Genomic DNA, 26,916 nt, shown 5'->3' on the forward strand with positions numbered 1-26,916 from the left:
TGATAGGTGAACAGGTCTTGCATGCAGGCAGCTTTCTAATTCATCCCAGATGTGTTCAGTGGGGTTGAGCTCAAGGTCTTCCACACAAACCTTGACAAACCATCTCTTTATGCTACATTAACAAAGGGCATGTCAGGCTGAAACAGGTTTGGACTATACCCCTTAGCTCTGGTGAAGGGAATTCTTTGAACAACTTTGTGCAACAGTTTAGGGAATGCCCGAATTTGGATGTGATGCACAGGTCTCTGCATGTTTTGGACATATAGCATATGAATAATAATAAAAAAAACAAAGAAATATTTGTGATATATGTATAGTTTGAGTGGATAAAGATCATATTGTGAATTAAAGAATAAAGGCTGATTAGATGAACTTACTGTTATAGCAGATAAAAGGGAATGTGGATAAGCAGTCCTCATCTGTCCAGTGACCTGAATCCCTAAATGAGACAGCAGTGCAGTGCTGATTACCGTATTCCCAGGGATTATAAATACCATTGTCTGGTTGTTTATAGGTGGCTGGTCTCCAATTTTCATATGTGGTTTCCTGTTTGTCTGACCAGAGTCTGGTCCTGTATAAACCAATCCAAGTAGGAGAGCCATCTGTAAAGTTGAGGATTTGTTGATTATCTGTTTGATTCCTCACACTGGCCAGGTCTGTGTAATGCTCTCTGCAGTAATGCTGAGCTTTTGTCCAAGGCATTGGCTGGTTTATCCATGTGTAATTTTCTGTTCCATTCATTCCTGAAAAGATAAATGTGCTCAATAACACCTACACCAAAATTACAAAGTTTATTTCCATAAATTGAATCAAAATTCTCACCATCATAGCAAACAAAAGCTAAATATGCCCTACAGTCACCATCAAACCATGTTCCATCAGATCTAATATAAACACACAGCTCCTGTCCATTGTAGTTATCAGGTTGATGGGGCCATCCTCTGAAGTCTCTCTCTCCTTCCTGGTAGAAAGCATCATCATCCAGAGACCATCTCCAACTGTCCTCTTCACCATACAGTCCAATCCAGGCTAAACCTGAGTAGCTGCCATTTACTGTGTTAAGGAGTGTGTTCATTTCCTCCATGTTATCAATGGTAGCCAGGTCAGTGTAATTCTCTCTGCAGTATCTCTGTGCTTCAGCCCAGGTCTTATTCTCAGTAACAAATTGATACAGATGTGAGGGTAATGATGGTATTACTACAGTTGGACAAAAAAAATGCTTGTTACGATGCTCATTATTTTGGTTTGTGTTCAACAGCATCAAGTAATACTAAGGAAATTTGGCACTGTAGATAGGTACAGAAAAGAAATCTACTCACCGCTGTAACAGAGGAATGGAAAAGCTTGACTACAGTTTTCATCTGTCCATTTGCCAGAATCATTAAATGACACAGCAGTACAGGATCCATTCAGAGTGTAATTATCTGGTTGTCCAGGTTTCCAGTTGCTGAAAGAAGAGTTGCTTTTATCTGACCAAGATCTGGTTCTGTACAGGCCGATCCAAAGAGGTGCATAATACGTATTATTAAATACTGATCTAATCTTCTGGTTTTCAGTCTCATTCCTCACACTGGTCAGGTCTGTGTAATGCTCTCTGCAGTATCTCTGAGCTTCAGTCCAGTTCAGGTACTGATAAACCGGGACATATCTTTCACTGGCATTCACTCTGCCTAAAAGAGAAAACTGTATTTTTACAGAAAATGTGTACTGAATTTAAAGCTAATTAAAATTTAATGTTTTTATTTGAATGAGTTTTCGTAAAGCATAAACATAACTGCTGTACTCACCATCATAACAAATGAATGGAAGCATTGCAGAACAAGAGGTGTCCCACCAAACTCCATCATAATTTGATAAATACACACACAAACTGATTCCATACCAGCCACTTGGTTTCTGTATATACCAGTTTCTAAATCTTCTCTCTCCCTCCTTGTAGACAGAATCATCTTCCAGAGACCATTTCCAGCTGTTCAGATCATCATACAGTCCAATCCAGGTTCGGTTGTTCTTCCAGATGTCTGTGATCTCAGTAACAGCCAGGTCCTCTTCAGTGTTATTAATAGAGGCTAAATCAATATAATTGTCTCTGCAGTATCTCTGTGCTTCATACCAGGTCTTATTCTCATTAATGAAGTGATACTGACGAGGAAGACAAACACTAATGCTGAACAACCCTGTGAAAGACATAACACCAGTTTTACATAATAAATATAGCCTGACACGAATGAAGCCATGTTACAGCAAAACCCGCAAATCCTCCTCCAAACCACCAGAGGGAACCCTCGGTAGAATACTGAGCACCTCCGGGACACATGGAGCACTTCCAGATTCATGGACATTTAAGCTGCACTCCTGCCGCTATATAGCGCAAAGTGATGTCAACGATTTTCCTTTGTACTGAGCCGTTTCATTGTTTTCTCTGTTTGACTTTGCGCTGTTTTTCTGGTTTCATGGTTTTTGGATTTTGTGTCTTTGGATTTGTTTGCCCTGTAGACTATATTTTATGGGGTTTTTTTTTATCCCACTCCCTGGAACCTGCAAAGATTTTTAAAATTCCTCAACTTTTAGAGGTGATTCATCAGGAACTACAGCATGGTGGCAGCTCCCCTTACAGCCAAGGAAATTACTATGGACCACCACAGCTCAAGAAGCCTTCGACCAACTAGCAAAGATTCACCACAGCACCCATACTGCTTCACCCGAATCTCAACCTTCTGTTTGTTATAGAGGTTGATGCCTCGTGCTGCAGAGTAGGAACTGTACTGTTGCAGAGACATGGGAACCCTGGCAAGCTCTTTCCCTGTGCGTACTTCTCCAAAAAACTAACCACTGCCGAGGCCAACTATGACGTGGGCAACCGAGAGTTGTTATCATGCAAGGAGGCTCTGGAGGAAAGGAGAAAATGGCTGGAGGGGGCATGAGCTCGTTTCCAAGATCATAAAAAACTTGGAGTATGTCAAGTATATCAAGAACGCAAACAGACTGAATCCACGACAAGCGGGGTGGGCCTTATTTTTTGCAACGATGAAAGGTGTGGTTGTTCTACCCTAAGAACCTTCATCTCAAGTTACCATGCAGAAAACCCAAGATGCATTGGACTGTTTAAGATCCTGAGATAGTTCGACCTGGTCATGTGTCATCTGCAGCTGCCTGTCAATTATTGCATTTCTCCCTCATTTCATGCATCACTCCTGAAGCCAGTTCACACCAACTCATGCAGATATAACCCGTACACCACATCCCCACCACCACTGGGATTGGGAGGGTTAAGAACCATAGGAAAGATCCTGGGTTGATGTCATTGACCCAGCACTCATGGCCACCTAGAAAACCCAGAACGACCGACTCAGAGACGCAGGGGGCACCCTAGAAGAAGAACACCGGGAGGTGTTCCTTGAGGGGGCAGTTGTTACAGCTACACCTGTAATTCCCCCTTTGTACCACCAGAGGGAACTCTCACCAGAATACCGAGAGCTTCAGTGTCACGCGGAGCACTTCAGGATTCATGGACATTAAAGCTGCACTCATGCCACTGTATGACGTGGTGTGCTTCTCTGTGTTTGACTATGTGCGGACTGTATTTTCATTTTTGTTATTGCCTGTTTCTCGACCCTGCTTCTGTATTTTGTTTTGGATTTGTCTGCTGTTAAAAACCCAACAAATGGATTCAGTTTGTAATGTCCCTGATGCTTCTTTACACCCTGATTTACTAAGATAAAAAATAAACTAAGCTAATTTGCATGTTCAATTCAATAAATTTCATCTGTGTACTCATCAGTTGTCTTGCTAGTGATTTAAGATCAATTTATTAAATGACATCACATACAAATAAGACAACTAAACATACTGACACTATTCCACATTCCCTACTATCTTTTATATCCTTTATATTATTCTTTTTCTAATTTAGTAAGCCAAAAAATCTCTTCATATAGACAACAAAAAAAAACAAACACTGAAAACTAATTTTAGTATTGTAAACTAATTCTGGTGTACTTATTTACTGATATGTATATTATATTATCACAGTATTACAATCTGTAATGACCAGGTCAAACCAGTGAGGTTAAAACCTTTCCTTATTCTGGATTGTTCATTGTCTTTAATAAGCTTGAAATGATCTTCTGTAATGGTACAATGTGCACTCCTCATCATATCATTAAAAACTAGAAATATATACATTACAACAATTAGATATATTTTATAACACCTAGATAACATATGACTTACCCAAAAGCAGCAGAAGTCGATACATGGCTCTGGTAGAATACACTGACAGAAAGTATGATTAACATCAATTTTAAAACATTGACTAACTAACATTAAATGTCTATAGAGAAAAACATATTCTATAGTGAAAAGAGTCAAAGTCATATGATGGCACATTAGTAAAGGTTTCTGTTTAAATATTTTACCTCATGGATCTTTCTGCTGTTTGCTCCTGTCTGCCACTTTATTTTTCTCAACACTAAATAAAGATTCTACAGAAAAGCATGTGGGAAGGGCTTAGGAATATGTAGAAAAACTGGTTATTGAATGTACAAAGAGTCATATCAAAATGAAGGTGCCAGGTGAAATTAGTGAACTTTCTTCCTGGTTAGATTCTATGCAATGCTGCCAGGTCACATATTTGTTACATGTTTGTTAGACGTTATGGCAGGGACTGTTCAAGCCTGAAGGATTTTTGAAATTTGAACTCTGAGTATATGAACATTTGTTCTGCTTTATCAAAAACCAGAATCAGAATCAAATATTGGTGTCATCAACTTATCGCCCATTTTATCAGTACAAACAAAGAAATTATTTGATGGGTGCAAGTCAGTGATATAAAGTTAATCTGAAACCTGTTGGTTTTCAGTGTGAGACATTTTTACCATTTTTCTGAGAATTTTAGTGGTTGAAGATAACACATTTGAATTTTATGCAAGAATTTTAGATGCTCATGGACAAGCACTTGGGGCATCTCCGAGAACAGAACAGGTTTGATATAGCCATTTACTTTTTTGTTTTTCTTTTCTTTTTTTTTATGAATGTATTGCTTCTAGTAGGCCAGGTAAAAGCAAAATACAAATTCTTTAAGCCCTGGGTGTCTACATTCATATGAGTGGAGTGTGACATGAGAAAGACGACGAATAAAAACAGATAAAGAATTTATCTAAATCTCTGATCTAGTTGTTTTTATCACTAGAACACCTGCTACTGAGCGTGCTTGCCTTCTTTCAGCTTAGTGTAACCTTGCTCAGTCCAATCAGGCATCACTGACTGTGCATGTCTGTCAATTTTATTACTCCTTTCCTTTCCACATTGATCTCTTTCCTCTTTCGTGAATTTTCACCCATCATTTGAATTCTAGATGAAGACAATGCATTTAATAGATTAAGCTGGGCCTTTGCCTTTAGACTATAATGGGATATGTTTTGTGGCACTACAGATCCCATAAGCCCATTGGTGAAGTGGTCCCTGGAGAAGTGGGTATACTTTTAATTTATGGCCCCAATTTCTTTTTTAAAGTGGTCCAGCAAATAACAGTGACAGTGACATGTAAGACTAGTCTTGCATATTTAGTTCACCCCAAAATGACTAGTATTTGCAAATTTTCACTTAACTTCTACTGCCTGACTTCACAGAGTAAGGATCATTATAAAATTAATATTAGCCACTGAGGAGGTGCAGATTTTGCAATCAATACACAGACTATAGGAAGAGACAACTATATAATGATGAATTTTGAGTGAACTATTCCTTTTTCCATCCACACATATAAATTGGACAACTATTTTCTCACCTTGCACATAGTCTGCAACCGTAAGCTACTTGCAAGGGGCATTTTGCAAATATTACTGGTCCTACACAGGCCTAATGCATGAATAGAAGATATATTCAAGATAAGGCAAACATGGTGTTTCAGGCAGAAATTAGTTTATTTTAACAAGCATTAGGATATCATCATCATTCAATGAATTATTCAATGAAGTCCTCACCTTGGTTACCTTCTTCACCAGTAGAGGCCGGCGACTCGGTCCTGAGTACATCACTGTCTTTAATGGATGTTTTTAGGGAATAATTGCATTTATTCACAATTTAATTGGGTTAGCTACTCATGTGATGATCTTTCATGATTTTCGCCAATGCAGGACACAACGGAATGATGCGCATCAGAGGGGATTTATAGTGAGGGAAAAAATTATTTGATCCCCTGCTGATTTTGTACGTTTGCCCACTGACAAAGAAATGATCAGTCTGTAATTTTAATGGTAGGTGTATTTGAACAGTGAGAGGCAGAATAACAACAAAAAAATCCAGAAAATCGCATTTCAGAAAAGTTATACATTGATTTGCATTTTAATGAGTGAAATAAGTATTTGATCCCCTATCAATCAGAAAGATTTCTGGCTCCCAGGTGTCTTTTATGCAGGTAAGGAGCTGAGATTACAGTAGGAGCACTCTCGGGGAGTGCTCTTAATCTCAGCTCGTTACCTGTATGAAAGACACCTGTCCACAGAAGGAAGCAATCAATCAGATTCCAAACTCTCCATCATGGCCAAGACCAAAGAGCTGTCCATGGATGTCAGGGACAAGATTGTAGACCTACACAAGGCTGGAATGAGCTACAAGACCATCGCCAAGCAGCTTGGTGAGAAGGTGACAACAGTTGGTGCGATTATTCCCAAATGGAAGAAACACAAAAGGACTGTCAATCTTCCTCGGCCTGGGGCTCCATGCAAGACCTCACCTCGTGGAGTTTCAATGATCATGAAAACGGCGAGGAATCAGCCCAGAATTACACTGGAGGATTTTGTCAATGATCTCAAGGCAGCTGGGACCATAGTCACCAAGAAAACAATTGGTAACACACTACGCCGTGAAAGACTGAAATCCAGTAGCACTCGCAAGGTCCTCCTGTTAAAGAAAGCACATGTATAGGCTGATCTGAAGTTTGCCAGTGAACATTTGAATGATTCAGAGGACCAAAATCCAGCTCTTTGGCATCAACTCAACTCGCCGTGTTTGGAGGAGGAGGAATGCTGCCTATGACTCCAAGAAGACCATCCCCACCATCAAACATGGAGGTGGAAACATTATGCTTTGGGGGTGTTTTTCTGCTAAGGGGACAGGACAACCGCACCGCATCAAAGGGACGATGGACGGAGCCATGTACCGTCAAATCTTGAGTGAGAGCCTCCTTCCTTCAGCCAGGGCATTGAAAGTGGGTCGTGGATGGATATTCCAGCCTGACAATGACCCAAAACACACGGCCAAGGCAACAAAGGAGTGGTTCAAAAAGAAGCACATTAAGGTCCTGTAGTGGCCTAGCCAGTCTCCAGACCTTAATCCCATAGAAAATCTGTGGAGGGAGCTGAAGGGTCAGCCGCAAAACCTTAATGACTTGGAGAGGATCTGCAAAGAGGAGTGGGCCCAAATTCCCTGAGATGTGAGATGTGTGCAAACCTGGTGGCCAACTACAAGAAATGTCTGACGTCTGTGATTGCCAACAACACTCAAAAAAATGAAATGTTGGCTTAATTAACTTTTTTATGTCAACAGGTTCCACGTAACTCAGTTATGTTGCATTTAAGTAACAATATTTATTTCAGTAAATGCAAGTTTATTACATAATGTTAATACAATGTTGTTTAGTTGAATCAACTTAACGTTCCTGATTTTGATTTAATTTATAAAGTTAGTTACATTTAATTATTCTAAAATTATTATAGTCTCTTTCAGTCAAAACAAAGAATCCAGTTTCATTGAATTATGTTTATTAAGTAAATTCATTGAATCAATTCAGCAATTTAACAACTTTTTTCCTACAAAAATAATTTATAGAAACCCATGTCTTAACTCAGACATCTCTAAAATCAGTTATCTTCACTTTTAATAAAAGTAACAAATCCACAAATAATAACAGCAGCATGCTGTCTTTAAATGAAACAATTTACAAATGACAAATAATGTGACAAGTGTTATAAAAAAATAGTGTCTCCTTGAAACTGAAAAAAGCGGCTGCATTAGTTATTTACCAGTTACATTAATTTTATAACAAAAAAACAAAACAAAACAATTACAACAGCATTCTGCCTTTAAATGAAACAATTTACAAACTACATAATACAAGTGTAATGTAACAAGTGTTCTAAAAAAAAAAATTTGTCTCCTTGAAACTGAAAAAAGCAGCTGCATCAGTTATTTAAAGCTAGACCAACACCGAAACAAATTTACCATGGTCAGCAAATGAAACAAATGTACTACAACAATCAACACTCGAACAGTATTGATATAACATACACTATATTGCCAAAAGTATTCGCTCACCCATCCAAATAATCAGAATCAGGTGTTCCAATCACTTCCATGGCCACAGGTGTATAAAATCAAGCACCTAGGCATGCAGACTGTTTTTACAAACATTTGTGAAAGAATGGGTCGCTCTCAGGAGCTCAGTGAATTCCAGCGTGGAACTGTGATAGGATGCCACCTGTGCAACAAATCCAGTCGTGAAATTTCCTCACTCCTAAATATTCCACAGTCAACTGTCAGCTGTATTATAAGAACGTGGAAGTGTTTGGGAACGACAGCAACTCAGCCACGAAGTGGTAGGCCACGTAAACTGACGGAGCGGGGTCAGCGGATGCTGAGGCGCATAGTGCGAAGAGGTCGCCAACTTTCTGCAGAGTCAATCGCTACAGACCTCCAAACTTCATGTGGCCTTCAGATTAGCTCAAGAACAGTGCGCAGAGAGCTTCATGGAATGGGTTTCCATGGCCGAGCAGCTGCATCCAAGCCATACATCACCAAGTGCAATGCAAAGCGTCGGATGCAGTGGTGTAAAGCACGCCGCCACTGGACTCTAGAGCAGTGGAGACGCGTTCTCTGGAGTGACGAATCGCGCTTCTCCATCTGGCAATCTGATGGACGAGTCTGGGTTTGGCGGTTGCCAGGAGAACGGTACTTGTCTGACTGCATTGTGCCAAGTGTAAAGTTTGGTGGAGGGGGGATTATGGTGTGGGGTTGTTTTTCAGGAGCCGGGCTTGGCCCCTTAGTTCCAGTGAAACGAACTCTGAATGCTTCAGCATACCAAGATATTTTGGACAATTCCATGCTCCCAACTTTGTGGGAACAGTTTGGAGCTGGCCCCTTCCTCTTCCAACATGACTGTGCACCAGTGCACAAAGCAAGGTCCATAAAGACATGGATGACAGAGTCTGGTGTGGAGGAACTTGACTGGCCTGCACAGAGTCCTGACCTCAACCCGATAGAACACCTTTGGGATGAATTAGAGCGGAGACTGAGAGCCAGGCCTTCTCGTCCAACATCAGTGCCTGACCTCACAAATGCGCTTCTGGAAGAATGGTCAAAAATTCCCATAAACACACTCCTAAACCTTGTGGACAGCCTTCCCAGAAGAGTTGAAGCTGTTATAGCTGCAAAGGGTGGACTGACGTCATATTGAACCCTATGGATTAGGAATGGGATGTCACTTAAGTTCATATGCGAGTCAAGGCAGGTGAGCGAATACTTTTGGCAATATAGTGTAACTCCTGTCTTTAGGTTCTGACCTCAAGTTGCAGAGTTTATGAAAGGAGTTTATTTTTCAGGACCTGAACCCTGTTTGACAGTTTGTGTGCATCGAGCTCCATAAAAACCTTTTGAAACACTTCAAAAGTGTATTTCAGGTCTTGTGGGTAAGCCAAGTTTAATGCATAAATTAGACCAAGCATTGCAGCATATGCATTTGCCACATTGTTAAGTTTTTCAAGCACTTGGACACCTTCAATGATGATCCCTACATCTTCATACGAATCTGTAGCATCCGCTCCTTTGTGTGCTATAACGTAGATTCCCAGGGTGGTTTTATGCATTGAGGTTAGAGCTTCAATTTGTTCAGCATCCTAAAAATATCAAATACGAAAAGAAACAATTACCAAGAGTTCCAGGGTGAAAAGAATAAGGTTTTAGAGTAACATACAAGAGTTGTTTTTTTAATTAACTTACCACATACTCCTTTAGAAGGTTTGATGGGTCTTCACTGAGGTACACAGCAAGAGCTTGCAAGATCCATCCACGTTTTTTCTTGATGGTGATATTCTGCAAAATGTGAAATAAGAATTAGCATACTTTTTTAGACTTGTTACTGTACATTTTAAGTAGCATTATGCAGAGAATTTTCAACAACATAAATATTTTAGTCATTTTGTCCTCATTTCTGTGCATAAAAACATATACATAGTCAATATCCTATTCTAAAAATTAAAAAGCATTAAACAATTCCATGTAACATTTAAAGCTTCAGAAAAAGAAATTCACTATTGACTTTTATTACGTGCATAAAAATGAGCAGGAGACTGTCCAAAATGCACCATTTTAGTACTGGGGGAAAAAAAAAAATGACATAAGGGAATCAATCACATGAATCACATGAGAAAATAAGGATTGCATTTTCATTTTTGGATTAAATATTTTACGTATTTTGATTTGTTGTCTGATTTAAAATGAGGATGATTTTAGAGAACATACTTGATCCATGACTGAAAGGATGTTTGTGATCTGTGCCGCAGCTCCTCCTTTCGTTTTGAAAATCCTGAGGAGTTGGTTTGAGAAATAATCCAGCTGACCCAAAAATTTGGACACAAAAGGGATTGTTGTAATTCTTCTGAATTCCGCAGATACCTAATACAAATTTAAAAGGACAAATCAGGTTGATTTAAAAACCTGATTTAAAACTGATTTAAAACCATAACTCAAAGTCACGCAAACTAGCAATTTAATGAGTCACTTGCATCTTTGTGTTCAAATGTTATCAAAGGTTAAAGTATCAAATATTACATAGGAGCAAAAGAAAAGTGAATGTAACTAACAATAAAGTGAAAACAACATGAGTAGGCCAGCTTTATTAAAATACCCCAAAAAACATCAGATCATACGTGATTAGCCATTCTAATCTAATCCCAGTCTCAATATAATAATATAAAAGTTAAAATATCTCACCTGTGTGTCGACAAATAATTTCGTTTGGTTCATAATATGGCGCTAAGCTCAAAAAAAAAGAAAAAAGCTGAGGGTATCGTTGAATGTGCATTCCATCTGCGCATGTGCGGATATCACTCCACCTGCTGACGAAAGTGCGGTACTGCAGAAGCAACACAACTCCATTTCATTCATTTAACTTAAGTGAGCTGTGTAAATTTGAAATTAAACTTTTTCTCATTTTGTCATGAGCATGACTCTCTAACATACAAACATAAGGGAGTTGTTTAATTTAAACACATTTACATTCTTTGGACCAACAGCAGCCGGATTTCATTTTTTTTTTGAGTGAAGGGTTTGCCACCAAGTACTAAGTCATGTTTTGCAAAGGGGTCAAATACTTATTTCACTCAATAAAATGCAAATCAATGTATAACTTTTTTGAAATGTGTTTTTCTGGATTTTTTTTTTTTTTGTTATTCTGTCGCTCACTGTTCAGATAAACCTACCATTAAATTTACAGACTGATCATTTCTTTGTCAGTGGGCAAACTTACAAAATCAGCAGGGGATCAAATAATTTTTTCCCTCACTGTAGAAGTGGGTATATGCAAATCCGACTGATAAAGAAGTGGGTATATGCCATATACCTGTGTATACCCTGCACTACACTACTGCATAAGACTTAGTGGAAGCTGTGAGCTTCATTTACTCTCTTGCTTCCACGACTGACAACGTGTGATTGGAGGTTATATAGGCAGATTCGGGTACAGCATAAGGCTGTTATAAAGCTATAACCTGCAGTCACATATTAAATGTTAGTTGAATATGATTAACTGCTGTGTATGCTGTGCAGTGCAGTCAGTCTGAGTAACTCAAGCGGCCAAGTAGATGCATCGTTTCAAGGACACGGTCAAGGGTGGACTGGCCATCGGGAGCACCAGGACATTTCCCTGTGGCCTGATGGTTGTTCTGGCCTACCGCCTCTAGGAATAAATTGACGGACCACTCAATCTATGAATCAGGAAATCGCAAAGTGAAAATGACATCACCACACGACCTAAGGTCAGTGACGCACTGCCTAATTGGCTATTTCCAGAGGCAGGTAATAGGTGTGCTTGACTTGATGCGGCGCTGCGCAGACCGATCGGTATATGAGGCCAAAGTACCGCGAGAGTGACTTAAGAGTGACTTGCCCTAGAGTCGCTTTCGCGAAACTTTGGTGTCTATCACTGACGCTTTCATCCAAAGCAACTTATAATAGATAAAATCAAACCAACAAACGAGCAACAACGTGTAAGTGCTGTGACAAGTCTGGTTTAGTCTAACGCAGTACATGTAGCATGTTTTATTATTTTTGTTGTAAAAGAGCATGTTGCAACATGAAAAACTAGCACACTGTTTTAGAGATGGGGATAGAGTGTTTTCTAGTGCCAAATTTGACCAGAAATTTCTTTTCTTTTTTTTGAAGTTAACCTAAGCAAAACTAAACATGTAGGCTATACTCTTAGAAAAATATGTGCTTTTATGATTTATGAGATCAGTAGTAGGACTGTAATATACAATTAACATAAGTATATATTATTGAAAGTGTTTATTTCATATTGCAGAGCAATTAGATGAGAGAAAGATTCAGGGAAAGATGAAAGAGACAGTGAAAATCTTGATAATCTATTTGATTATTTTGCCTGTCCTCAGTCCAAGGATTTTGATCTTTTTTTTTTACTAGTGCTAATAACTTACTGTTTACTCTTCCTAGTCTGTTCTAATGCCATTGACTAATCATTTTTATCTGTTACTTATTGTCGTAGCTTTTGTTAAGTTTGTGTTTCTGATACTTTTGATATACTGTACTTGATCATTGTAAATATATAAAATATACATATATTTCAACTTTTGAATGTGTATAAGTATAAAAGTGTAAGCCAATTTTATATTTGTCTGTAGTGTGGTAGAGTAGATGGTGTATTCCTGGTGAGTTCTGTGTGAATTCTGTGTGAAAATATCAGCGAGAATCAAGGGGAAGGTTTACAAGACAGCGGTGAGACCGGCCATGCTGTATGGTTTAGAGACAGCGTCACTGAGGAAGAGACAGGAGTCAGAGCTGGAGGTAGCAGAGCTGAAGATGTTGAGGTTCTCTTTGGGAGTGACACGGTTGGACAGGATTAGGAATGAGTACATCAGAGGGACAGCTCATGTTGGATGTTGGGGGACAAAGTTAGGGAGGTCAGATTAAGATGGCTTGGACATGTCCAGAGGAGGGAGAGTGAGTATACTGATAGGAGAATGTTGGACATGGAGCTGCCAGGCAGGAGGCAAAGAGGAAGGCCAAAGAGGAGGTATATGGATGTAATAAATGAGGATATGAAGCTAGTGGGTGTAAGTGTTGAGGATGCAGAAGATAGGGATAGGTGGAGAGAGATGATTCGCCCGGAAGGGAAAAGAAGAAAGAAGAAGATTCAGAGTTTTTGAGGGTTCATTTAGGCCTTTTTATTAATCTATAATTGGTCTGGTACCTGTTACATTAACTAATAGGGGTAGCCTATAAGATTAGTAGTTAGGTGAATTACTTGAATAGGGTGGCGGTAACGACAGCAGCAGAGGTGGTCTGGGATGGAGTCAAATTCTCGGCCTGAATTATTGTCCCAGTCCACCACTGGACATAGTAGTTTTAGAATTTGATTAATTTGTTGTTAAGGATATGGTTTAATGGTATTCTGGTTCTAGTATTTCTGCTGGATTGTTATTGTTATTATCACAAGCAAAAATAAAGGATGGAGGTGTTGTGTCTTTTTTTAAAGGCAGTTTTATGGTTATTTTAAATGTTTTTTAGTGTTTATACTGAATATGGCGTGTTTCCGTTTTTAGTGATTTTTATATTTCTTTGTCCTAATAGACTGTGTTTTTCTTTGCAGATATTACTGTTTGTTGTGTTTAATTTTCCTGTTACTTTGTGTTTAATTTCTTGTTTGGAAATGATGGGTAGCGGAGAATTTAGACCATGAAACATAAGACTTGTTTCTTTTCCTTTACATGACTTTGACTGTGGATTACATGAATGCCTGTGGATTTGACTTTATGTTTTTGTTTCTTTTCGGTTTTTTTTGGGCTATTTCATTTAACCAGCAGTGGCCACCGGGTGTCCTCACAGTGTAGATGGCGGTGGTGAGGTGGTTGGGATCATGCGGTCGTTTGGACTTATACTTTGGTTTCCTTTTCTGTAGGTTTGCAATGTGAATGCTGTGAGCTTGATTGCGGTGACAGAACTCTCCATCTCCTTGTCCTCACAATGTAGCTAACTGACGGCCATCTGCGGTTTTGTTAACTTTATGCATTTAAACTAATGTTGTGAGATGTTGTGATAAATGTCAGTGGGTTTTGTTTGTCATGTATTTGGTGTGACATTATTCTGCTTTTTTTTATTAAATTTATACCGGGTTTTTGGGCGTTAATGCTGTGACTTGAGCACCATCTGCTGGGATGAACAAACGTGTAATTTAATCAAGAAAAACGTATAACGGGGTGGGAAAACTTTTTGGCTCAAGGGCCACACTTGGTTTTAAGACGGGCCAGGCCTGTAGTAGATGGGAGGGTGAACTAATATAAATTACATGTGAAACCCATTATCTAAAAAGTAAACAAAACTTTTATTTACTTTAAATGGGAACAACGTTTTGGTTCGTTCATGGTTAAAGTTTTCAAATCAATAGCAAACTTGAAGAATAAAGATCTGTGTAAAGACGATAGAGTATGCTTGAGTAATGGTGTAGTTTGACCACCATACTGAGTTTTCAGTATGATCTTAATTATACAGGGTGCCCAAAAATCCTCCATAAATGGGGGAAATCAACTTTGTGGCAAAATGTCTTTCAAAATCTTAATATATAGATTTTTTTCAGATTTCCTTTATGTATGGAGATTTTTGTGACACCTGTATAATCTTTATTATAAAAAGTCATTTTGACAGGATGTTTGAACAAAACATTTGGAATGTGTGGTTCATCAGATTCACACCAATAAGGAGCTGGGGTTATGAGACCTTCTTCGTTTCACACAGGGCTGCACTGGACTTCTCAATAAAAATTTTATTGTATTTGGAAACATATTTTCCTGTTTGAATAGCATTACTTCACCCAAAACAAAATGTCACACGTTCTTTGATTCAAAGTTGTTTTTTTTTATTAGATTGACCTTTTAATCAGCATTTAATCAGCACAACCAAAACTACATGAACCCCAACACTAAAAACAATTAATAAACGAACAGCACATAGTATCCCTTAACGCTCATAGCAGTATTTTGCACAAGCAAGTACAGTGTTTCTTTTGGTCGTTTAAAATTAATTTTAAGACTACCATTCATAAGTATCATAAATGTAATAAACCAACTAAAATATTACACTCAAAAAATCATGCTCAATCGCAGATCAGTATAATTCCAATGATTGTTATTAATAATAAGACATTTCAGGAGGCATTTCAAGGTTTGTAAATATATTTATGCAAATATCTTTGATCTGTTTAAGCTTATCTGCATTTTAGTATCTATATTCTTGTGTTAATAGAACTCTACAGCATTCCCAACTGCTCTGGTAAAGAAAGATAAATAAAAGATAAATAGTAAAAGTAAAAAATAAATAAAAGTAAAAGATAAATCACCAAAAACCCTGGAGTTTATCTCAGTTATAGTTTGGACCTGAATGTAGACTTTTTCCTTCATGGACTAAGCTCACGGATGTTCACAGTGTAGTTGCTCGAAATTCCCAGTGCACTCAATTCTTGTTGAAGCTAACAGAATTGTGAAATATTTATATAATTGCAGTAAATGCTTTAAAACACTTTAAGCCACATCTCATCCAATATAAATGTATAATCCTTTTATATATACTCATTTTGCACAACAATATTTCTTTTGCTACATAAATCGTTACATATTGTCTACAAAAAAACAACGTAAAATGGAACAAAATTTGATAGTAAAATAAAAAGGAGCAGATAAAGGAAGACATCATATTAGGAAAGTTTACTTACTTCCATCAGCACCAGCCTTTTAATCTGAGAGTTTAACAGATTTCCATTGGTAGTGACTTTCATTCGTAGTCCCATCACAGCACCTGAGATCAAAGTGTAAATTATGACCAATAAATTATTTTTTTTACAGAATAAAAAAAATTAATTAGCGTTCACTTAGTGAACTGCAAAATAGGATCATACTGTAGGTATGTCTATTAATTTTATATAATCACATAAATGGTGTTTTGGCTTACCTGGAGTGAATGCTGGAATGCAAGAAAGACATGTTTAGGATTAGCCAGATGCAAACATTTCTATTGCCAACTTTCAGGATTATGTTTAGACATACAGTTACTAGTAGATTGTATTTTTATATTACTCTTATATAGGATTTATAATATTAGTTTTGTTTATTATTCTTTAAATTAATTAAAATCAACTTACCAGTGTAGCAGATAAAAGGGAAACTGGCGAAACAGTTTTCATCTGTCCATTGGCCAGATTGATCCACGGCTGTACAGTACTGATTTCCACGCTGTCCAGATGAATACAAACCATTATCTGGTTCTGGTGTTGGTTCTGGACTCTCTGGTTTCCAATATATAAAGGTTGAGTTGCTTTGATCTGACCATAATCGGTTCCTATACAGACCTATCCATACCTCATAACCCTTCATGATGCTCAGTATTTGTTGAAGTTCAGTCTCATTCCTCACACTGGCCAGGTCTGTGTAACTCACTCTGCAAAAGCTCTGAGCTTCTTCCCAAGTCGTTTGATTATAAATCATCACATATGTGTTGTTCATACCTAAGGTCGAGAATATTATAAAAATACAGACAATAGCTGTATTATAATTAGCCTTATGATTATAAACCATTATTGTTTTATCAGCTTCAATAACAGATTAAAACAACTTAGACCAAACATTTCCACTTTCTGTCAGAGCTTACCGTTATAGCAAACAAATGACATTCTGTCAGTACAAGGCCTGTCATACCACTTCTCTCCATACCCCATGGAAACACACATCTCATTTCCATTGTAGTTATCAGGCTGATGGGGCCATCCTCTGAAGTCTCTCTCTCCCTCCTGGTAGAAAGCATCATCATCCAGAGACCATCTCCAGCTGTTCTCATCATCATACAGTCCAATCCAGGCTAAACCTGAGTAGCTGCCATTTACTGTGTTAAGGAGTGTGTTCATTTCCTCCATGTTATCAATGGTAGCCAGGTCAGTGTAATTCTCTCTGCAGTATCTCTGTGCTTCAGTCCAGGTCTTATTCACATTAACAAACCAATACTGACGAGAGGAGTTTGAGGACATTGCTAAAAAAAAGTTATAAAAAATGTTGATGTACACTCCTTATTATAGTTCATATTTAAAAGTGCTTTCATGTATGAAGCTTTATTTATGACATAACGAAAATCTACTCACTGCTGTAACAGAGGAATGGAAAAGCTTGAACACAGTTTTCATCTGTCCATTTCCCATAATAATAATCATTATTAAATGAGATGGCAGCACAAGATTTATTCTGGCTATAATTATCTGGTTGTCCAGGTTTCCAGTTGCTGAAAGAAGAGTTGCTTTGGTCTGACCAAAGTCTGGGTCTGTACAGGCCAATCCAAAAAGCATAATAATAATTATAATAATAATAACTATAGGTATAATAACTATCATTGTTATAATCAGCTAATAATGATCTGATTTTCTGGTTCTCAGTCTCGCTCCTCACACTGGTCAGGTCTGTGTAATGCTCTCTGCAGTATCTCTGAGCTTCAGTCCAGTTCATCTGCTGATAAACTGTGACATATTTCTCACTGGCATTCACTCTGCCTGAAAAACGGACAAAGAAAGAATTTATGTAGTATATTTAAGCTAGAAACTTATTGTCTGAATTTCCTTTTTTATAGCATACATATAACTGCTGTGCTCACCATCAAAACAAATGAATGGAAGTTTTGTAGAACAAGATTCCACCCACCAAACTGCATAATAAGTAAAATATACACATAAATTGTTTCCAATCCAGTTCCATGGTTTGCTTATATACCAGTTACTAAAGTTTCTTTCTCCATTTTGGTAGAAAGAATTATTATCCAGAGACCATTTCCAGCTGTTCAGATCATCATACAGTCCAATCCAGGCTAAACCTGAGTAGCTGCCATTTACTGTATTAAGGAGTGAGTTCATTTCCTCCATGTTATTAATGGTAGCCAGGTCAGTGTAATTCTCTCTGCAGTATCTCTGTGCTTCTGTCCAGGTCTTATTCTCATTAACGAAGTGGTACTGATGGAGGGTGCATGATGATCCAGTGCAGAATTCTGTAAAGGAAAAACACCATAATATAATTTTCTGCAGACAAACAATATTTTTAATTGCAAGTATTGATGTGAATAAACAAACAAAAAAATGTTAACATTCATATAATGTTTTATCATTTTGTATATGCTTTAAAAATACTGTATGTATTAATGATTGAAAGATTTCATACAAGTTAGGTATTGTATTAGAAATGTAAAAAAAAAAAAAAAAGATTTCCATGTGTTTTTATTCCTTTAATTATAGAGATAATATACAAACTTTTATATTCATAAAAATCCTATGACCTGTCAACACAGATGCACAATTTTGAATGACTAAGAATTTGCACAGCTCAGTTTAAAGTTTTCTGATGAAGGTTATAAAATGATTGATGTTTTGACTGGATGTGGAAGTAAACTGTTTATTCACATGAAATTAAATACTTAAATCATTTTGTTGTAAACTATAAACGTATGTGAGCCATCACACCCATATGTCCTTACTGATCATCACACTTCAAAACTACCAGCATTAATATAATGAGTTGACCCCGTTTCCTGCTATAACAGTCTCCACTCTAAAGAGTATACTAAACTTTAGAACGTGGCTGTGGGGAGTTGCCCCCATTCATCTTCAAGAACACCAGTGTTATCAGGCAGTAATACTTGAACAATTCTGGTATGCAGGCAGCTTTCTAACTTTCTAACTTGCTACAATAACAAAGGCACTGTCAGAAAAAAACAGGTTTGGACTACACCCCTTAGCTTGGTGAAGGAAGATTTATAGATGGCCCAAATTCGAGATGGTGAGATGGTGTGTATTTCAGGTGTCTAAATACTTGGACATATAGCGTATGAAAAAAAAGATAAATAAATGTCTGTTATATTTATATAGTTCAAGTGGATAAATATTTGTATTGTGTAATAATGAATAAATCAATTCTGATTAGATGAACTCACTGTTATAGCAGAAAAAAGGGAATGTGGATAAGCAGTCCTCATCTGTCCAATGGCCTGAATCTCTGAATGAGACAGCAGTGCAGTGCTGATTACCGTATTCCCAGGGACTATATAAACCATTGTCTGGCTGTTTATGGCTGGCTGGTCTCCAATTTTCATATGTGGATTCCTGTTTGTTTGACCAGAGTCTGGTCCTGTATAAACCAATCCAAGTAGGAGAGCCACCTGTAAAGTTGAGGATTTGTTGATTAACTGTTTGATTCCTCACACTGGCCAAGTCTGTGTAATGCTCTCTGCAGTAATGCTGAGCTTTTGTCCAAGGCATTGGCTGGTTTATCCAGGTGTAATTTTCTGTTCCATTCATTCCTAAAAAGATAAATGTGCTCAATAACACCTAAACAAAAATTTACAAAGTTTATTCCCATAAATTGATTCAATTTTCTTACCGTCATAGCAAACAAAAGGTAAATATGCCCTACAGTCACCATCAAACCATGTTCCATCAGATCTAATATAAACACACAGCTCATTTCCATTGTAGTTATCAGGTTGATGGGGCCATCCTCTGAAGTCCCTCTCTCCTTCCTGGTAGAAAGCATCATCATCCAGAGACCATCTCCAACTGTCCTCTTCACCATACAGTCCAATCCAGGCTAAACCTGAGTAGTTGCCATTTACTGTGTTAAGGAGTGTGTTCATTTCCTCCATGTTATCAATAGTAGCCAGGTCAGTGTAATTCTCTCTGCAGTATCTCTGTGCTTCAGTCCAGGTCTTATTCTCATTAACAAAGTGATACTGATGAGAGGGTGATGATGGCATTGCTAGAGAAGGACAACAAAAATGGTTACTATGCTAATTATTTTGACAAAGTACATTATAGGTTTTTGTATTTATTATGAGTGGGTAATACTACTGGCAATATAGACTACACAATGACACTAGACACAAAACAGAAATCTACTCACTGCTGTAACAGAGGAATGGAAAAGAGTCACCACAGTTTTCATCTGTCCATTTCCCAGAATCGTTAAATGACACAGCAGTACAGGATCCATTCAGAGTGTAATTATCTGGTTGTCCAGGTTTCCAATTGCTGAAGGAAGAGTTGCTTTTATCTGACCAAGATCTGGTTCTGTACAGGCCGATCCAAACAACTGAATAATATGTATTATTAAACAATGATCTAATCTTCTGGTTTTCAGTCTCGTTCCTCACACTGGTCAGGTCTGTGTAATGCTCTCTGCAGTATCTCTGAGCTTCAGTCCAGTTCAGGTACTGATAAACCGGGACATATCTTTCACTGGCATTCACTCTGTCTAAAAGAAACAAATGAAATATTAGAAAACTGTATTTTTACAGAAAATGTGTGCTGATTAAATTTTTAAGCTAATTAAGCTAATTAAATTTTATTTTACAGTTTTTTTTGTTACGGTTTTTATTTATTTATTTATTTTTTTTACAGTTTTTATTTGAACTTTTCATGAAGCATATACATAACTGCTGTACTCACCATCAAAGCAAATGAACGGAAACATTGACGAACAAGAGGTGTCCCACCAAACTCCATTATAAGTTGATAAATACACACACAAACTGATTCCATACCAGCCACTTGGTTTCTGTATATACCAGTTTCTAAAGCTTTTCTCTCCCTCCTTGTAGAAAGAATTATTATCCAGAGACCATTTCCAGCTGTTCAGATCATCATACAGTCCAATCCAGGTTCGGTTGCTCTTCCAGATGTCTATAATGTCATTAACAACCAGTTCCTCTTCAGTGTTATTAATAGAGGCTAAATCAGCATAATTCTCTCTGCAATATCTCTGTGCTTCAGACCAGGTCTTATTCTCATTAATGAAGTGATACTGACGAGGAATAGAGACACCAAGGCTGAAAAACCCTGTGAAAGGCACAATACCAGTTTTACATCATGACTATAACTTGAAGCCATGCTTTTTTTAGTTTATCAAATAGATAGAAAAGATTTTAACAGCAGGTGCTTATTTGACCTACACTGAAGATTTGAAATAATCCCCAGGACCCTCTATTAATATCATCATCCGATCTCAGGGCTCAGGTGCATGAGTGCTCATTAATATATAAACACTGACAGTGATGTTATCATTTATTTAATACTGAGTAAGCACCGTGTTCATATCGTAGTTTGATTGGAAGCCTTCAACCGGGATAGGTTTTGAGGCAGCCTATCCCTGTCAGAGGAGTTCAGAAATCCTTTTATCACCCATGTAGTCAAGCAACCTACACTTTCCCCACCCTTCACCTCGAGCACAAACTAAAATACACATGTGTGTAATCATTGCTTATTGGTGTACTATTGTTTGACCAAAATGTGCAAGCAGCCAATTATCTGTGACTCTGCCCCACTGGAGCTGTCTGGAAGACTATCACAATATGAAATAAAAGTAGCTATATCAAATGATGACTATCCAGTTTTTCTTGTTGTAGGTGAATTAACTCTCTTCTATTGCTGAAACGAACATCACAAGAATAGAACCAGGAACTTTTCTGGTTTTTTAGTAGAGAATGGAAACTGTATATTTTCTTGGAGTTACTTGCTTAACCAAACTATCACAAAGGGTTAAGGATTGGTCAAATGTGCACATTTTGTTACTACATAATCTTGTTCAGATATTTAAAAATAGGTAAACCGACCAAAAGTGCTGATATTAATAAAAAAACTCTTAAATCAGCTAACAAATTTTAGGTAATGTGCATCAGTATTGTGCCCTAATACCAGTATATTTATTTACTGATATGAACATTACAATATCACAGTATTACAGCCTGCAATGACCAAGTCAAACCAGGGAGGTTAACACCTTTCCTTATTTTGGATCAATCACTGTACCCAATAAGCTTAAAATAATCCCCTGGAATGGTACAATGTGCAATCTTCTTATATCATGATAAACTTATTATATAAATTTATAACACACAGATACAATACAACTCACCCAAAAGCAGCAGAAGTCGAAACATGGCTCTGGGAAAATACACAGAAAGAAAGTATAGATAATATATTTATATCAGTTATTAAAAATGATATGGAATTAAGTTTCTACGGTCAAAATAGCCAAAGTCATATGATGCCACATTAGTAAAGTTTTCTATTTAAAAATATTACCACATGGATGTGTGCTGTCTGCTGTTTGCTCCTGTCTGTTACTTAAGGATAGATTTTGAATAAAAGCATATGGGAAGGGCTTAGGAATATGTAGAAAGACTGGTTATTGAATGCATCAGGAAGGTGTGAGTTAAAATAATTACAGTAAATAAAAATAATTACAATAAATACAGTCTTTACTTCAGTATGATTTTATGTGATGCTGCCAGGCAACATAATATTTGTATGTTTGTCATACGTTATGGCAGAGACTTTTCGTGCCAGATGGATTTTTGAGTATTTGTTCTACTTTATCAGAATCACAGTCTGAATCCTATTCAGTTGCTGTGTTCATTAGCTAGCATGAACCTTTTTCTACCAGTACACCAGTACACAAATTGACTTTTCAGTATAAACTAATTATTTATTTGATCTCTGCCTGTCTTATGTAAAATTAGCCAGAACACTGTTGACTTTCATTGTGAGACATTTTTACCTTCTTACACAGAATTTTATTTGTTGAAGATAACACCATCCGTATCACTCGGGGCATCTCAGAGAGCAGAAATGGGTTTGATACCACTATTTACTTTTAAGATCGAAACATTTGAGTGACAAAAAAAAAAAGTTTATGTCTTTTTTGGAACTTTTCTTTGATTATATTGCTATTAGGTAAACGGAAATACTTTAAGAAAATTATTAAAACCCTGATTGTTATCTTTTATATAAGCCATTTCTTTAGGTGTGACATGACAAAGACATTCAATGCTGAACAGAGACACAACATTTTTTGGCCTCAATTAACTCTGATTTTAGATTATTTTTATTTAACCTCCGGTCCTTGTGTTTTTATCAATAGGACACTTGCAAAACACTGAAGCCCTGAGCCTGCTTTTTTTTTTTTTTAATTTCCTTCTTTTCCCTCAGTGTAACTTTCTCAAATCAATCAAGCATCACTGATTTGGGGGACTTCTGTGAAAGAACATACGTCTTCCTGGGTTAGTTGCCCCCCACATCTTGATAATAGCTTATCAGATTTTTGGGTGTGGAGCCTTCTCTTAAGCCCTGTCTGCTGTCAGTGGCATAAATGCTAATAAATGCTTAGTATATAAACCTTTATTTTAAATGCAGTTGAGATTTGGGATACACTTGGTCCTTTTTAGAACATTTGAACCATTCTTTGATGCTTTATGGGCATCTAAACTGGGTTGAATTAATACCCTTTCACTATTAGTGTGCAAGATCAGATTGTTGACTTTTTCATAACATGAATTTAATGCCTTTCCATACAATATCTGTTCATGTATTTTTTGCTCAGAGTGAGATAATCTAGCCATGGGGTCACAGTCCAGTGACTTCTGTGCCGGTCCCAAGCCCGGATAAATAGAGAGGGTTGTGTCAGGAAGGGCATCCGGCGTAAAACATTGCCAAATTTAACCACGCGAATTGTCAGTACTCTAAATTTCATACCGGATCGGTCGAGGCCCAGGTTAACAACGACCGCCATCGGCGCCGTTGACCTACAGGGCGCTGGTGGAAATTGGGCTACTGTTGGTCGAAGAAGTAGAGGAGGAAGGAGAGTGCGTAGACAGAGAGAGAAGAGGAAAGGTAAGAGTGTAGGACTGAGAATAGGAACTCTAAATGTTGGTACTATGACAGGGAAAGATAGAGAGCTGGCTGATATGATGGAGAGAAGGAAGGTGGATATACTGTGTGTACAGGAGACCAGGTGGAAGGGTACCAAGGCTCGTAGTATAGGAGCAGGATTCAAGCTGTTTTATTATGGTGTGGATAGTAAGAGAAATGGGGTAGGTGTGGTCCTGAAGGAGGAGTTTGTGAGGAATGTTCTGGAGGTGATGAGAGTGTCAGACAGGGTGATGAGTCTGAAGTTGGAGATTGAAGGGGTGATGTTGAATGTTGTTAGTGGTTATGCCTCACAGGTAGGTTGTGAGTTAGAGGAGAAAGAGAGATTCTGGAGTGAATTAGATGAGGTGATAGAGACTATTCCCACGGGTGAGAGAGTGGTGATAGGAGCAGATTTTAATGGACATGTTGGTGAGGGGAACACAGGTGATGAGGAGGTGATGGGCAAGTTTGGAGTTAAGGAAAGGAACCTTGAAGGACAGATGGTAGTGGACTTTGCTAAGAGGATGGGCATGGCTGAGGTTAACTCTTGTTTTCAGAAGAGGGAGGAGCATAGAGTGACTTACAAGAGTGGAGGTAGGAGCACACAGGTAGACTACATCCTATGTAGAAGAGGCAATCTGAAAGAGATTAGTGAATGTAAAGTGGTAGTGGGAGAGAGTGCAGCCAGACAGCATAGGATGGTGGTGTGTAGGATGACTTTGATGGTCTGTAAGCAGAGGTCAAAGATAGAGATGGAGAAGAAAACCAAGCTGAAAAAGGAGGAATGTTGTGAGGAATTTAGACAGAGGTTGAGGCAGGCTCTGGGTGGTCAGGTAGTGCTGCCAGATGACTGGGAAACTACAGCAGAAGTGATCAGGGAGACAGGAAGAAAGGTGCTGGGTGTGTCCTCTGGAAGGAGGAAAGAAGATAAGGAGACTTGGTGGTGGAATGAGGAAGTTCAGGATAGTATTGAAAGGAAGAGGTTAGCCAAGAAGAAGTGGGACATGGACAGGACTGAAGAGAATAGACAGGAATACAAGGAGTTACAGCACAGAGTGAAGAGGGACGTGTCTAAGGCCAAGCAGAAGGCATATGATGAGTTGTACACTAGGTTAGACACTAGAGATAGAGAGAAGGACTTGTACGAGTTAGCTAGGCAGAGGGATCAAGATGGGAAAGATGTGCGGCAAGTTAGAGTTATTAAGGATAGAGATGGAAAGGTGCTCACAAGTGAGGAGAGTGTACGGAGGAGATGGAAGGAGTACTTTGAAGAGCTGATGAATGAGGAAAATGAGAGGGAAGAAAGAGTAGAAGGGGTGAACTCTGTGGAACAGAAAGTAGATAAGATTAGAAAGGATGAAGTCAGAAAGGCTTTGAAGAGGACGAAAAGTGGAAAGGCAGTTGGTCCTCACGACATCCCGGTGGAGGTCTGGAAGTGTCTAGGAGAGGTGGAATTTTTAACTAGCCTTTTAACAGGGTTTTAGAGAGTGAGAAGATTCCTGAGGAATGGAGAAGAAGTGCATTAGTGCTGATCTTTAAGAATAAGGGTGATGTGCAGATTTGCAGCAACTATAGGGGGATAAAGTTGATGAGCCATACAGTGAAGCTATGGGAAAGAGTAGTGGAAGCTAGGTTAAGGAAGGTAGTGGAAATTTGTGAGCAGCAGTATGGCTTCATGCCCAGAAAGAGCACAACAGATGCACTGAGTGTACTGATGTACTTTTTGCTCTGAGAATGTTGATGGAGAAGTATAGGGATGGTCAGAGAGAGTTGCACTGTGTGTTTGTAGACTTGGAGAAAGCGTATGACAGGGTGCCAAGAGAAGAGCTGTGGTACTGTATGAGGAAGTCAGGAGTAGTAGAAAAGTATGTCAGAGTGGTGCAGGACATGTATGAGAGGAGCAGGACAGTGGTGAGGTGTGCTGTAGGTCGGACAGAGGAGTTCAGAGTGGAGGTGGGACTGCATCAGGGATCGGCTCTGAGCCCCTTCCTGTTTGCTATGGTGATGGACCAGTTGTCAGAGGAGGTCAGACAGGAGTCTCCTTGGACAATGATGTTTGCAGATGACGTTGTGATCTGTAGTGAGAGCAGGGAGCAGGTGGAGGAAAACCTGGAGAGGTGGAGGTTTGCGCTGGAGAGAAGAGGAATGAAAGTCAGTCGTAGTAAGACTGAGTACATGTGTGTGAATGACAGGGAGGGAAGTGGAACAGTAAGATTACAGGGTGAAGAGGTGTAGAAGGTACAGGAGTTCTTGGGGTCAACAGTCCAGAGTAATGGAGAGTGTGGGAAAGAGGTAAAGAAGAGAGTGCTGGCAGGTTGGAATGGGTGGAGAAAGGTGTCGGGAGTTCTGTGTGAGAGAAAAATTTCAGCGAGAATCAAGGGGAAGGTGTACAGGACAGTGGTGAGACCGGCCATGCTGTATGGTTTAAAGACAGTTTACCTCTAGCTGGAGGTAGCAGAGCTGAAGATGCTGAGGTTCTCTTTGGGAGTGACACCTATCCATACCTCATAACCTTTCATGATGCTCAGTATTTGCTGAAGTTCAGTCTCATTCCTCACACTGGCCAGGTCTGTGTAACTCACTCGGCAAAAGCTCTGAGCTTCTTCCCAAGTCGTTTGATTATAAATCATCACATATGTGTTGTTCATACCTAAGATTGTATAATAAAGATACATACAATAGCAGTATTATAATTAACTGTATGGCTATTATCCATTATTATCCATATCAGCTACAATAGCAGGTTAAAACAACTTAGCCCAAATATTTCCACTTTCTGTCAGAGCTTACCGTTATAGCAAACAAATGACTTTCTGTCTGTACAAGGCCTGTCATACCACTTCCCTCCATACCCCATGGAAACACACATCTCATTTCCATCAGGCTGATGGGGCCATCTTCTGAAGTCTCTCTCTCCCTCCTGG

The 26,916-nt window shown here is 38.4% G+C and overlaps 2 protein-coding genes across 3 annotated transcripts in view; both read right to left on the reverse strand.

The window, feature by feature from the left end:
* LOC131369498 (C-type mannose receptor 2-like) overlaps positions 1 to 4,531 on the reverse strand; it is a 28,644-nt gene extending 24,113 nt beyond the window's left edge. The window contains exons 1-6 of the mRNA XM_058416185.1: positions 4,419 to 4,531; positions 4,234 to 4,275; positions 1,788 to 2,177; positions 1,320 to 1,670; positions 823 to 1,197; positions 378 to 743 (exon numbers count right to left, since the gene is read on the reverse strand). Of these exons, the coding sequence (XP_058272168.1) occupies positions 378 to 743; positions 823 to 1,197; positions 1,320 to 1,670; positions 1,788 to 2,177; positions 4,234 to 4,258 (1,507 nt within the window). The 5' untranslated portion in view covers positions 4,259 to 4,275; positions 4,419 to 4,531. The remainder of the gene's footprint in view (positions 1 to 377; positions 744 to 822; positions 1,198 to 1,319; positions 1,671 to 1,787; positions 2,178 to 4,233; positions 4,276 to 4,418) is intronic.
* A 10,607-nt stretch (positions 4,532 to 15,138) lies between these two features.
* Positions 15,139 to 26,912, reverse strand: LOC131369496 (macrophage mannose receptor 1-like). 2 transcript variants are annotated; one of them, XM_058416183.1, is made up of 14 exons: positions 26,783 to 26,912; positions 26,432 to 26,642; positions 22,218 to 22,246; positions 20,753 to 21,142; positions 20,208 to 20,558; positions 19,689 to 20,063; positions 19,243 to 19,608; positions 17,917 to 18,303; positions 17,414 to 17,815; positions 16,930 to 17,304; positions 16,424 to 16,786; positions 16,234 to 16,245; positions 15,998 to 16,080; positions 15,139 to 15,754 (listed from the first exon to the last, which is right to left on the reverse strand). In XM_058416183.1, exons 3-14 carry the CDS (start codon positions 22,240 to 22,242, stop codon positions 15,683 to 15,685), a joined length of 3,201 nt encoding a protein of 1,066 aa, XP_058272166.1. In that variant the 5' UTR covers positions 22,243 to 22,246; positions 26,432 to 26,642; positions 26,783 to 26,912; the 3' UTR covers positions 15,139 to 15,682. The 2 variants fall into 2 exon arrangements, with proteins under 2 accessions (XP_058272166.1, XP_058272165.1); XM_058416182.1 differs by lacking the exons at positions 26,432 to 26,642; positions 26,783 to 26,912 and adding an exon at positions 22,388 to 23,196.
* Positions 26,913 to 26,916: the final 4 nt, after the last annotated feature.

The sequence above is a fragment of the Hemibagrus wyckioides genome, linkage group LG18 (genome assembly GCF_019097595.1).
Source record: "Hemibagrus wyckioides isolate EC202008001 linkage group LG18, SWU_Hwy_1.0, whole genome shotgun sequence".
NCBI classification, from domain to species: domain Eukaryota; kingdom Metazoa; phylum Chordata; class Actinopteri; order Siluriformes; family Bagridae; genus Hemibagrus; species Hemibagrus wyckioides.

What these genes read in the sequence shown, in the direction of transcription:
- LOC131369496 (XM_058416183.1), bottom strand. Translation starts at nt 22,242, where the DNA reads ATGTTTCGACTTCTGCTGCTTTTGG. An exon ending in GTCATTTGTTTGCTATAACG is followed by an intron (nt 16,787 to 16,929) that starts GTAAGCTCTGAC and finishes TCTCGACCTTAG; the next exon opens with GTATGAACAACACATATGTG. An exon ending in AAAGGCTGGTGCTGATGGAA is followed by an intron (nt 15,755 to 15,997) that starts GTAAGTAAACTT and finishes CAATTCTGTTAG; the next exon opens with CTTCAACAAGAATTGAGTGC.